We start from the raw sequence: 13,774 nt of genomic DNA, 5'->3' as shown, positions 1-13,774 counted from the left end.
CTCGAAAGCCAGTCGAGTCCGACTCTGGGGGGCGGTGCTCATCTCCGTTTCAAAGCCGAAGAGCCAGCGCTGTCCGAAGACGTTTCCGTGGTCATGTGGCCGGCATGACTAAACACCAAAGCACACAGAACACTCTTACCTTCCCACCGAAGTGGTACCTATTTATCTACTTGCAATGTCTTGCTTTCGAACTGCTACTGCAAGCAAAATTACCAATATATATAGTACTCAAGTGAGAGATGTCTGCAAGATGCTACACTGTATGCTGCCTTAGCACATATATCTTAGTTCTGGGCCTTCACTTCTCCAGTTATGTGCAGCAAATGCAAAGCTTCCTCCACCCACATGGAGAGGTCAATGTAGCAGAAAATGAAGGGAGGCCACAGAGGGCAACTGGGTCTCCTGCTTTTGCTTGGCATGCCAGTTTACTTCTCGTGTCTTGGCTGCTTTCCATCTCTTTCCTGTAATCCCACAATTTGCTACAATCGGTCCCAGCTGCTACTGCCCATTTTAAGTCTAGCAAGGGATTTCTTCCAGGCAGGGGTCGTTTCGTAGAAAAAGAGCTAGGGGAACTCATTAGCATAACTCATTAGCATATGCCAGAAGCGGGGCGGCCGGAAGTGGGGGGCGGGGCTTCGTCATGTGCCCCACCCCCCGTACCTCACCCGGGGGAACTGCGATTCCCCGCGATCCCCCCCAAAATGACATCTGCTTCCAGGTTTAGGAGCTTGCTGGTTTCCAAGAACTGCATCACTCTTATCTTGGGTCCATTGTGGAAAGGTGAAGGTTTGGGTTTGTTTTTTTCGCCATGAAGTTGCAGCCGACGTACGCGACCCTGTGGGGTTTTGGAGGCAAGAGACATTCAGGGTTGGTTTGCCATTGCCTGCTTCTGCGTAGTGACCCTAGAGTTGCTTTGTGGTCTCCCATCAAAATGCTAACCTGGGCGAATCCTGCTTAGCTTCCAGGATCTGATGAGATCAGGCTAGCCTGGGCTACCAAGGTCAGGGCTTTATTGGACTTGCTATTATAAAATACTAACAGTGGTAACAATGGCCCTTTCTGCACTCTCCTTTTAATCCACGTTCACCACAATGTCCTCTAAACAATTCTGCACTGAAATCGAGTTCAACCTTCTTTTTATTCCAGTCCCCCTCCTAGGGCTGCCAAGTGGGGGCAGGGGGCGGGTAAGCCGCCGCAGAATCGGGCCCCGGGGGGAACTCCGCCCCCTGAAGCGCAGTGTGGCTGCGTCACCAGAGGTGACACAACCACGTCGATCACGTTGGGGGCGTGGCCCCAATTGTCGGAGGGAAAACTCTAAAACTCTATGGTTTTCCCTCCGACGATTGGGGCCACGCCCCCAACATGATCGACGTAGCATGTCACTTCTGGGACGTGCTGGCGGCGCGCGCACGTCAGAGGAGAGCTCCCGGACTCATACGACGCTCCCTCACCGGTAAGTCAATCAGACTTGGCAACCCTCCCCCCTCCCCCCATTCTGCATTACATTCCCTCCGTTCAGTGGTCAGCCCGGTTTCAGCCTGCTGTTGCCCTGGGTTATTTGGATGCTGTTTTGCCACGGACTGAAATGGCCTCAACTCGAACACGGAGAAAATCCAGAGTAGCAAGCAAACGTGGAAAGGACCAGTGACCAACAATGAGACTGGCACTGTCAGGAGGAGACTCGTTGAAATTCTCCAGGCAAAACATGGAATTTGGTTTGAATGGGTGCTGGCAGAGCTTGACTTGTGCAAAAACAGCAACTAGGACTCAGGTCTCTCTAGAAGCCATGCCCTCTGATCTGGAAGCCCTTTCCTCCGATTTGAAGAGATTTGAGAGGCTGGGATAGTTAGGGTTACTCTATGAGGAAGAAAATATATTCTTTATGTGCTCAAAGTCACCTTTTTCTTCACTACTGTTTCATATAGCTAGTTTTTAAAATTAGGAATCTGTGTTAAATATGGTCACTTCTTGTCCATGGGGGCTTGGGCAGAGGTCCTACTATGAGCATGTGGAATTGGATTAGCACAGCTAGCAGCTAGGACGGCCTATTCCTATGGGGCCTTAATTCAAGACCAGTAGTATCTTAAAAGGGGCTTAAAGTAGTATCTTAAAGGGGGCTGCGGTGGCTCAAGTGGTTAAGACGCTGAACTGCAGGCTGTGGAAGGTCAGTAGTTCAGCAGTTCGAGACCCGGGTGCCGCATGACGGAGTGAGCTCCCGTCTCTAGTTCCAGCTCCTGCCAACCTAGCAGTTCGAAAGCAAGAAATTGCCAGTAGATAAATAGGGACCACTTCGGTGGGAAGGTAACAGCATTCCCTGCGCCTTGGTGTTTAGTCATGCCGGCCACATGACCACGGAAAGGTCTTCGGACAGTGCTGGCTCTTCGGCTTTGTAACGGAGATGAGCACCGCAACCCTAGAGTCGGATTCGACTGGCTTTCGAGCAAGGGAACCTTTACCTTTACCTAGTATCTTAAAGACAGACACTCTTTTCCAGGGGGTATGAGCTTTCTTGTGAGTCAAAGCACACTTTGTCAGATGCCTGACAATGCCAGTTTAGACCCTGCCAAATGTTGTTGGTCTTTAAGGTGCTACTGGGCTGAAATGTTGCTCCATCGTGACGGAAACTGTGTGACTTTAAACGAGCTTTGTCGCTTGCCATGGCTGTCCCTTATCCTCTCTTTTTTCTTTAAACAGGTCATTAAGGATCCTCCCCCACCTCCACCTGCTCCAAAAGAGGTAGGTTGTGCAATTACACCAGGCAACTGTTGACACCCTTCCCCTCCTCAGACTGAGATGAAAAGACACAGATCTCGGTTCCTGCTCATGTCTTATGAAGGAAGCTCTGATTCTCGAAAGCTTGCACCCAGAAAAGCTTGTCGTTCTCTAAGGTGCTACTGGACTCAAGCTGTTCTACCACAAACCAACGTGGCTACCCTCTGAAACCAGGAAAGTAGTTACTCAACAGGGGCCCCTGCCACACGAGCGGGAAAAGCACGGCCAAAGTGCGGCTTCTTAGAGCCACACCAAAAGAGACACGCGGCGTCAGGGTCCGACAGATCCCCTGAGCCGCCGCGCAGCCGGGAAGGCGCAGAGGGCGGGGGGGGGGGAGCCACTGAAGGGAGAATGAGAGAGCCAGCTGCGCATGTGTGCGCATGCGCAGTTCGGCCAGGAGCCTCAAATGCTCCTGAAGACGGGCGCACCGGCGATCCCACGGCTGCGCTTGCTGCGGCGTTTCAGATAAGTCCTGCTCTTTTGCAGGTTCTATTTCGCTACGCGTTTCCGGCCTGAAGGGATGGATCGGGGACAGGTGCATGCCACTTCCCAGATGTTGCGGTGTGATTGCGCCTGTTTGCTGCGCCCCCGATCCGTCCCTCTTGCGAGGCAAAACCTCCCGTGTGACCGGGGCCAGGAATGCTTATTTATTTGTGCCACTTAAAAAAAACCCTTTAGGGGATTTTTGGAAAAATACAAAATTATTGATTTAAATATCATGAACATGTAAACATATTATAAACATCCATACCTGATAAACACCCATATCTTATGAGAGTTACAGACACACGACACAGACACCCATATAGAAAAGAGATGATGAAGAAGAAGAGATTGCATTTATACCTTGCCCTTCACTACTCGAAGGAGTCTCGGAGCAGCTTACAATCTCCTTTCCTTTCCCCATCCCACAACAAACAGCCTGTGAGGGAGGTGGGGCTGAGAGAGCTCTTGAGAGGACAGCTCTGAAAGAACTTGTAACTGACCCAAGGTCACACCAGCAGCTGCATGTGTTGGAGTGGGGAATCAAACCCGCTTCACCCATATTAGAGCCTGAACTCTTAACCACTACACCAAACTGGCTCTCCAGAGAGAGAGAGAGACAGAGACAGAGGAAGAAGAAGAAGAAGAGATTGGATTTTTACCCCGCCCTTCACTACCCAAAGGTGTCTCAGAGCAGCTTACAAACTCCTTTCCCTTCCCCTCCCCACAACAGACACCCTGTGAGGTAAAAGAAGAAGAAGAAGAGATTGGATTTATACCCCGCCCTTTACTACCCAAGGGAGTCTCAGAGCGGCTTACAAACTCCTTTCCCTTCCCCTCCCCACAACAGACACCCTGTGAGGTGGGTGGGGCTGAGAGAGCTCTGACAGAAACTGCTCTTTTTCAAGGACAGCTCTTATCAGAACTGTGGCTTGCCCAAGGTCATCCAGCCAGGTGCAAGTGGAGGATTGGGGAATCAAACCTGGTTCTCCCAGATTAGAGAGAGAGAGTGAGTTAAGGATATATTTAAACAAATGCCAGTTCTGCCATTCGTGAACCACTTTTCTCCCCACTGGGATCCACAGTGGCTCACAGGGAAAATATCAAATGCAGCCGATCAGTCAGTTCCAACAAATGCCATAAAACAAATGCACACATCCTGGAGTGATCCTGATGGATGAGACTGCCGAACACCGGCCCTAGGCTGTGAGTCCTGGGCAGACAGCCAGGGGTGAAGAGCCCCGTGTCTCATGCCCAGGAGCTCATGTCTGCGGCTCCTTCCAGGCTTTAAATACCTGGAGCAAGAAGGGAACAACTTTAGCCCAAGTGTCCCCCAGTTACTGCTAGCTTGCTGCCCACCAGGTCTCCCTCACTTCTCCTGCTGCTGCCATGTCAGTGCAAAAGAATCAAAGACATAAACAAATGGAAAAAATGGATCTTGATTTTGGTGACGTCGTCCGTATTGTGCCTGTCCCTGCCTTCTCCAGTAGCCGTCAGTCACGCAGGATGGGGCTAGGAGCAGTGTTCCCTCTAAGTGTGAGCTAGCTCACAGTTTTTTAGCCTCCGGCTCACACATTTTTGCCTTAGCTCAGGAAGGACGGCTCCAGAGCAAACTGATTTATGCAGGAGCCAGATTGCTCGCTCACAACTTTAATGCCAGTAACTCACAAAGTAGAATTTTTGCTCACAAGACTCCACAGCTTAGAGGGAGCATTGGCTAGGAGTGTGCAGAACCTGATAATGTCAGGACACACAAGGCAAAGGATCCTACCTATTTTGGGGAGGGAAGAACACTGTAGTATTTGGTTCCAGTCCTGGGGCAGACTTCTTTTACTGTGTCCAACTGAATGAAGCTTTTGCGTTTGAGACCTAGTTTGGTGTAGTGGTCAAGAGTGCGGACTCTAATCTGGGAGAAGCGGGTCTCATTCCCCACTCCTCCACACGCAGCCAGCTGGGTGACCTTGGGTCAGTCACAAGTTCTCTCAGAGCTGTTCTCTCAAGAGCAGTTCTCTCAGCGCTCTGCCAGACCTACCTACATCACAGGGTGTCTATTGTGGGGAGGGGGAGGGGAAGGAGATTGTAAGACACTCTGAGACTCCGACTGAAGGGCAGGGTATAAACCCAATCTCTTCTTCTTCTTCTAAACAGAACTCTTCATCAGGCACAGTACAGTGTACTCTGTATAACCAAATACTTAACTCACTTGCAGAAGTCTCTTCTTTGCAATGTGATTGTGGCTGTACCGATGGCAATGGCATCTCCGTGAATAATTAGTTTAACACACACACACCCCAGTCTGAATATTCAACCCTGCAGCAATGAATAAAGCCAAAATTGATAGCTGGGTGTATAGCACAGCGTCCCTGTATACACAGCATACTCTGTTAGACAGATTGGTTCTCCAGAAGTGCGCAGGTAAAGTGGCTATGTTGCTGAAATGGGAATTGGATTGTAATAGGCACTTCAAAATGCATCCCGCTGCAAATTGATTTTCCTCGCACATCACCAGGATGCTAGGTTTATGTGTTCTGGTCGTTGGAAGTGCCATAAGGAAGGTGGAGGGGGGGATTACTTTCTAATTCAGAGAATATCTTATTTGCTCCTTTTCCAAAAAGCAGAACTCGAACCAAGGAAGCATCTTCTGGTCATATCAAATATCTTGCACAGCTATGTATATATTTTCCCCTTCAGGGTCCCGTTTATCCAAATGCTTATTTTCAAGTCTCAAGAAGGACCCGGGTTAATCATGCACATGGCTAGAATATTTTAAGATGTCGTAAGGCAAAATGAATATGGTGTCATCGGGCATTTCGTCACTAAAATTTAATTAATAGTAGGCAGGGAATGTTCATTCCCTCTCTCCAAGGAATCGTGGGAACTGCAAATCTGTCTCTAGGTTTTTTTAAATCTCTGGCAGAGAATTCTCTGCACCTTTACCAAAACAAATCTACCAGAAAAGCAGTGCCAGATTGTTTGGGAGAAGCCGTGGTAGTTGAACCGTCGTAAAACCGTATGGTGTAGAGATTAACCAGTGTATTGTCTGTCAGCGGACCAGCAATTCTTTTGGTGGTGGCAGAGAGCTCTTGTTCAGCGATGCATAAGAATGCAGTTTTTCATTTCTCATAGTTTTTGTGCATATTTACTGGAAGTGATTTTAATCCCGCCCCTTTCCTTTGCCAGTTTCCCTGTTTCACTCTTCTGGAATAAGAATCGCTGTAGGTTGCTGCTATTGAACACTAATATGTGGGTTGTGCACATATTGTGCACATGGAACAGCACCTCCTCTGTCGCTGTCCCATGTTTCCTCTACAGTCTTCTAATGTATTGATTTTTCACACACCCCAGGAAGAAGAAGAAGAGGATCCCTTGCCTGCAAAAAAATGGCCAACAGTGGATGCTTCTTATTACGGCGGACGAGGAGTTGGTGGGATTAAAAGAATGGAGGTTGGTACTACGGAGGGATAGGTGTAACGGTGTGCGATACAGCACCGTGAGAGACCAATGACTCAGCTCTGTGCTTAGAATGAGCAATGCCAACAGCTGTAGTGGTACAGCCACCATACACACAAATGGTTTCATTCATTTCCCACCTTTCTTCCAAGGGACTCAAGGTAACATCCACAATGTGCCCAGGTGAACACGTGAGCTGCCTTATACAGAAGTTTATTCAAGGTATGAGGTTTCGTGTGCATGCACACTTTTTCAAATGCAGTGGAATGGGGGGTATTGTTCAAACTTATAGATGGGCTGAACAGCAAATTAACATGTAACATGATGAAGATACTTTAAGATATGCGAAAACAAAATTAAATAACAAGCTAAGGTTATAAGGTCAACCGCTGTAAAACAATAAATATGTCTGAGACTTATTTTGACATATTCATTGCTTTTCAGCGTATAACCTTAGCTTATTATTTAATTCTTAGCTTGTTATTTAATGACCTACCTGAGGGACCACCTTTCCCCATATATACCCCAGAGAGCACTACAGTCTGGGGCCCAACATCGATTGACTATTCCGGGCCCCAAGGATGCAAGGCTCACCAGTACCAGGACCAGAGCCTTTTCTGTGGCGGCTCCTTACTGGTGGAACGAGCTCCCGGAGGAGATCAGGGCCCTGCGGGACCTTCTACAGTTCCGCAGGGCCTGTAAGACGGAGCTCTTTCGCCAGGCCTTTCAATAGGAGCCGCCACTACTGTTACCATCAATGATCCTAGTGAATGCTTGGATCCTAGGTCTGGCTCAGATATATCGCTAGGCCCTTCGGCACGAGGGATGATGATTGGACGAATAATGTGGATTGAGATCTGGAAGCACGCCATCTAATCTTCAGTACTGTATGCACTTTACTGTTAATTGTTAATTTATGTCTTGAAGGAGTATGTTTTATGTGGTTTTATATAGTTTTAAGACTTTTATGGGTGTGCCTATTAGGTACATTGTACCGCTTTCTTAGCCGCCCTGAGCCTGCTTGCAGGATGGGCGGGGTATAAATATAATAAATAAATAAATTCTCTTTTCGCGTCTCTTAAAGCATCTTCATCATGTTACATGTTAATTCGCTGTTCAGCCCGTTTTACAAGTTCGAAACTTACCTCCCATTCCACTGTATTTGAAAAAGTGTGCATGCACACGAAACCTCATACCTTGAATAAACCTTTGTTGGTCTCAAAGGTGCCACCGGACTCCAAATTTGTTCTACTGCTTCAGACCAACACAGCTGACTACCTGGATCTGCCTTATACTGAATCAGACTGTCCCTCAAAGTCAGTTTGGTGTAGTGGTTAAGTGTGCGGACTCTAATCTGGGAGAACCGGGTTTGATTCCCCACTCCTCCGCTTGCAGCTGCTGGATGACCTTGGGTGAGCTGTCCTTGAAAGGGCAGTCTTTGAACGAGATCTCTCAGCCCCACCGACCTCACAGGGTGTCTGTTGTGGGGAGGGGAAGGGAAAGGAGTTTGTAAGCCGCTCTGAGACTCTGAGTGAAGGGCGGGTTATAAATCCAATCTCTTCTTCTTCTTCTTCTTCTATTTTCTACTCATACTGGCAGCATCTCTCCAGGATCTCAGGTAGTGAGGTCTTTCATATCACCTACTACTGGACCCTTTTACTCAGAGCTTGAACGTGGGGCACTCTGCATGCACAGCAGATGGAGGAGCCCCACCCCTAGGGCCCCATTCGGACACACTTGGCCTGATTTAGCAGAGGTGGTCTTCTTTTGGGTCCAAGGACCCATCTTTTGGCTTCAGAGGTTTGTAAGGTCACACTCATGTTTCCGCGCCAGCTTGGATTCTTGAAGCTGAAATTGGCTTTTATTAACAGAGTTTGCTAGATGCTCATTGTAACCGATTGACTCGCTCCCCCCATGATGTCAGTCCCTCTAGAATGTCTCCTTTTAGCTTTAGCACACTTCTAGACCGATTCAGAAGGAACTGATTTCATTACTTCCAGCTCCTCGGAACTTCAGTGGCTTTGAAAAAAGGCAGAGTAACTTGTTCCAGCAAACCAGTGGAAAAAAGGAGAGAGCCGAGAGCGAGCGAGGCCTTTCAAGGCAATCTTGATTTTTTAAAAAAAAATTCCTTTGGAAAATGTGATAGCAAACCATGAGTATTTCAATTGTGGGGCAGCCAAGGAATCTTACAAGGGTGACATTATATGGGATGTTTTGCTTCTGGTGCAGCTAGCGAGTGTTCAAAAGAGACTGGACGTCTGTGGTTCACATCTCATGAACTCACTGGATGGCCTTAAGGTGAATTAATGCCAGTGTATCGCAGTGATAAGAAAGGCAGCTTAGAATAGCGGAGACCCAGTTTGAAATTCCCCTTCAGCCGTGAAGTTTGCTGGATGACCCAGGGCCCAGTCATTCTTTTTTGGTCTAACTACCTTTCAGGGTTGTTGTGAATATAAAATGGAACGAGAACCTGGGGGGGGGGAAGAGGGAGGTGTTCATCCATTTGTCTCAGTTCCACGTCTGTAGTAGGTAGTACAGGCAGTGAGAAATGATACACAGATCATGTGTCAGCCTTTAGTTTGCTCACTGACCTGATTATCTGAAGCCCATTTCTTATATTTAAAATTTATACATTTAGAATTTGTACATCTCTTAAAAGATGCATCTTAAGTACATAGCAGTATCATTATTCAAAGATAAGATCTTCTATATTATTTTTACAAACGTCTGCAACTCACAAAAACCTGGAAACAAGGAATCTTAAAGGTGTCCAGAGATAAAAATAATGCAAAAATAGTCTTCCTATGATCTGTTCCCAAGTGTCCTTCGATAATCTGCATAGATGTGATTGATTTCTCCGTTTCTAACATTTGCAGGTCATATTTGGGACTGTGTACTCAGTTTTGATCTCCTCTTCAACCTTGACAACCTGTAGGTCACCGTTAAATGCATTAGAACAGTCTCTTCAGTTTTAATGCCAGAACTAAACAAATCTTAGCACATGCTACAAAACCACACTACAAATCCTTATTGAATGTAGGACAGAGCAATCCTAAACAGATTTACACCTTTATAAATCCACTGAAGTTAGCGGGCTTACAAGGGTGTAACTTTGTTTAGGACTGCATTCCTAATTCTTATTGGGGGTCGTTATTCTGGTTTAGAAGTCTCCTTCAGTTACTGCTATGGAGAAGGAATTTGGCTCTTTGCAATGAAAGAATCCAGGAACCTATCCCTAGGAGATATTTATAACCCCACACTGGAAAGTCAGGAAGATGCCAAAGAGGCAGGAATATCTCTTTCACCAGAGGAGATAGCTCTGCTCCCTTCCTTAGCTTCAGCCCCAGAAACTGCACCAGAGGATTTTCTGCCACTCTGCTGCAGACAGTAGAATGTATTCTAGCCCCACTGGAGCACCCACCTCCTCAACAGGGCACGGCCTCTTTAAGACGGAGTACTCTTTTCCAGGGAGGCAGGGCTTGAGACACCCACTTCTCTGTAGGACTCCTTAAGCCCTTGTTAGAGCTCAGGCCATTGCTGAAACAATGTTCCGAATGCCTTGTTTTCCACCATGCTTGTATCTAGCCCATGCAGGGAATGAAGTAGGGTTTTCATGTCCACCAACTCTTTAGGACCTTTGCCTCATTGGTATCCTGTGAACATCAGCTGGTGCACAGAAGGTCCTGGGTTCAGTCTCTGGCCACCTTATACTGTCACACATGAAGCCACCTTATACTAAGTCACACTCTTGGCCCATCAAAGTCAGCATTTTCTACTCAAACTGGCAGTGGCTCTCTAGGGTCCCAGGCAGAGGTCTTTCACATCACCGACTGCCTGGTCCTTTTAACTGGAGATGCCGGGGGTTGAACCTGAGACTTGTGTACCAAGCAGATGCTCTACCACAGCCCCTCCCTAGTTAAAAAAGGATCCGGTAGGAGACGGTGTGAAAGAGCTGAGACCCTGGAGTGCTGCCAGTCAGAGTAAGCAATGCTGAACTTAGGCCCTGATCAGATGTTGCGCTGGCACAATTAGACCCGCCAGAACGCAGTCAGACGCGACGGCGGCACACCGTGGTTTTGTCCGTCAGCCGGCGCAACAGCGCGTTATTTTGCCCCGGGGCAAACAGCCACGCTCCCCCCCCGCGCATTTTCCTTCCCGTGTGCTCGCGGCCTGTGTACATCAGCTGGTGCACAGAAGGTCCTGGGTTCAGTCTCTGGCCACCTTATACTGTCACACATGAAGCCACCTTATACTAAGTCACACTCTTGGTCCATCAAAGTCAGCATTTTCTACTCAAACTGGCAATGGCTCTCCAGGGTCCCAGGCAGAGGTCTTTCACATCACCTACTGCATGGTCCTTTTAACTGGAGATGCCGGGGGTTGAACCTGAGACTTGTGTACCAAGCAGATGCTCTACCACAGCCCCTCCCTAGTTAAAAAAAGGGTCAGGTAGGAGACGGTGTGAAAGAGCTGAGACCCTGGAGTGCTGCCAGTCAGAGTAAGCAATGCTGAACTTAGGCCCTGATCACATGGGCCAGATAACGCGGGGGGGAGGCATGGCTCTTTGCGCTGGCGCAATTAGACCCGCCAGAACGCAATCAGACGTGACGGCGGCACACCATGGTTTTGTCCGTCAGCACGTTCGCATCAAGGACAGCCGGGGGAAAGCCGCATGCCGGCGCAATCACACGGAACGATTCCGTCGGCAGCCTGTGGCAAACTATTTGCTAGTACATTTGTTGAGATACTTTTTAACCATGCAGCTTCGGCGGCATGCCAGGGGTTGGCCACGGGTCCGCTACACTTGCCAGACGTTGCGGTGTGATCGCGCCCTGAACATCCGCCCAGCATTCGTGGCTCTCCCGCGGCAAATTCGGCGTGTGAACGGGGCCTTAGTAGACTCCGTATGTGGCAGCGTTGTATCACGTCTTCTGTTCATGTTCCTGCAGGCAGTAGCTAGAAAGAGAAGAATCTCCAGCTTATGGGTCTGCTGGCTTCCAGTTTCCAATCACACAGCTTCCCCCAAAGTATTTTGTGGATAGATTAATCTGTGGCAGGTTAAGAGCTTTCGTGAGTCGCTGCTCACTTCTCATTCTGAAGAAGGGAGCAGCAACTCACGAAAGCTCCTATCCTGCCACAAATGATGACAGTCTTTAAGGTGCTACTGGACTCTTGCTCTTTAGTATTTTGTTTAAAGGAGAAAAACATTAACATGGAGTGGGCTATGACTGGAGGAACCTGAAGACAGTGGTTTGGATCCTGTGGACCTATTCCACTTGTGATTATGTTTTCCGTTGACACGAGGGAACTTCTGGTGCATGCCTTTTATGTTGGAGATGGCTACTTGCACCAGGGCCAAGTCCCACCGGTTTGCTTAAGAGGTTAGGGTTTTTTTTCATTTAGCAGAAGATCACACTCAAGGCTGGCAGCAGCACAGTGTCCTAGCAAATCAGTTGGATTTTGCACTTCACGTCCAAGCGCCTGGTAACGTGTCTTGGTTTGCTTAGGTTCGCTGGGGTGATAAAGGATCAACCGAAGAAGGTGCCCGGCTAGAGAAAGCCAAAAATGCTGTGGTAACCCTCCCTGAAGAAACAGATGAGCCATACCAACCTAGACCACCAAGACCTAAACCTACCTCACAGCTTCCTCAGACCAAGTGGTACACACCAATTAAGGTACTCTTTAAGTCTTCATGCCATATAACGCCGTGCTTTAAAACAAATGGACGTTATCTGTAGAATGGTTGGGCGGTCTGGAGGACCCAGGTTTGTATCTGTGCTGGCTTAAGGTTGCCAGGAGAAGGTGTTGGCGATGACAGCTAGTGTGGTGTAGTGGCTAGAGAACTGGACTACGACCTGGGACGTCTGGGTTCTAGTCCCACTCTGCTATGAAATCCATGGGGTGGCCTTCAGCATACGAGCAACATAAGACTTTGCCTGTGCTGGCTTAAGGTTGCCAGGAGAAGGTGTCGGCGATGACAACTAGGGTGGTGTAGCGGCTAGAGAACTGGACTACGAACTGGGACGTCTGGGTTCTAGTCCCACTCCGCTATGAAATCCATGGGGTGGCCTTCAGCATACGAGCAACATAAGACTTTGCAGATTTCCCCCTATGAATATTGACGGGCTGCCCTATTAATATTTTTTCATTACAAACTGGAAAGCTGTTTTGCTGATGTTTACCTTGGAAACAGTTGATGAGTCCTTAAAGAGTTCCTTAATCAGCCTCTACTGAAGAAGACAATTTGAAACAAAGTTCTGAAACCCGGAGTCTTCGTTGTCCGTTGTAGACTTATCTGTTGGATTAATAATATTGCAGATTTGCCTGTTGGATTGTTGAAAGCCTACCTGTTAAAACAGTGGAGTGTTGCCAACTGCACTGTCCAGCTGTGGTGGCCCAGGGTCGCTCCTAGGCTCAGCAGCATCAATTTCTTGATGCATGTGAGTGGTGAGACTTGCTAAATGGAGGGGCAGACGAATAATAAGCAGGCGGTATTTTCTTAATAGTGGAAGGCACAACAACTTTAAATCACCAAGAGTGCAGTCCTAAAATCCTATTGAATGCAATCCTATCGAGAGCCAGTTTGGTGTCGTGATTAGGACCTTGGGCTCTGATCTGGGAGAACCAGGTTTGATTCCCCATATCCTCCACATGCAGTGGCTGGTGTGACCTTTGGGTCAGTCGCAAGTTCTCTCAGAGCTGTTCTCTCAAGAGCAGTCCTCAGAAGGGCTCTCTCAGCCCCACCTACCTCACAGAGTGTCTGTAGTGGGGAGGGGAAGGGGAAGGAGATTGTAAGCTGCTCTGAGACTCCTTACGGGTAGTGAAGGGCAGGGTATAAATCCAATCTCTTCTCCTCTAAAATTGCTTTCCCTCGACTAAGCCTCATTGAGTAGGATTCTGAGTAGACTTGCTTAGAGCTGCACTGGAAAACTGTTAAAAGGTGATTCCCTCCAACCTTGGGGAATTTACTCATCATCTGTTTCGACTAGTCAAAAATCCCTTTAAACAAAGGAGGGGTAGAATGGCTTTACTAGACGAGATTGTAAAAGATGCGAGATGCTGATTTCCT

General features: G+C 48.1%; 1 protein-coding gene across 1 annotated transcript in view; it reads left to right on the top strand.

Annotated features, from left to right (window-relative positions):
- Positions 1 to 2,694: 2,694 nt before the first annotated feature.
- The window catches only part of LOC107108252 (anthrax toxin receptor 2-like), a gene marked incomplete at its 5' end in the record, with an annotated part of 90,343 nt that continues 79,263 nt past the window's right edge, over positions 2,695 to 13,774 (top strand). Inside the window, 3 exons of the mRNA XM_015408663.1 lie at positions 2,695 to 2,736; positions 6,601 to 6,699; positions 12,213 to 12,380. Of these exons, the coding sequence (XP_015264149.1) occupies positions 2,695 to 2,736; positions 6,601 to 6,699; positions 12,213 to 12,380 (309 nt within the window). The remainder of the gene's footprint in view (positions 2,737 to 6,600; positions 6,700 to 12,212; positions 12,381 to 13,774) is intronic.

The sequence above is a fragment of the Gekko japonicus genome, unplaced genomic scaffold (genome assembly GCF_001447785.1).
Source record: "Gekko japonicus isolate JY-2015 unplaced genomic scaffold, Gekko_japonicus_V1.1 scaffold2040, whole genome shotgun sequence".
Lineage (NCBI taxonomy): Eukaryota > Metazoa > Chordata > Lepidosauria > Squamata > Gekkonidae > Gekko > Gekko japonicus.
The sequence above is the reverse complement of the archived record's forward strand: the minus strand, read 5'-3'. Positions and strand labels throughout refer to the sequence as shown.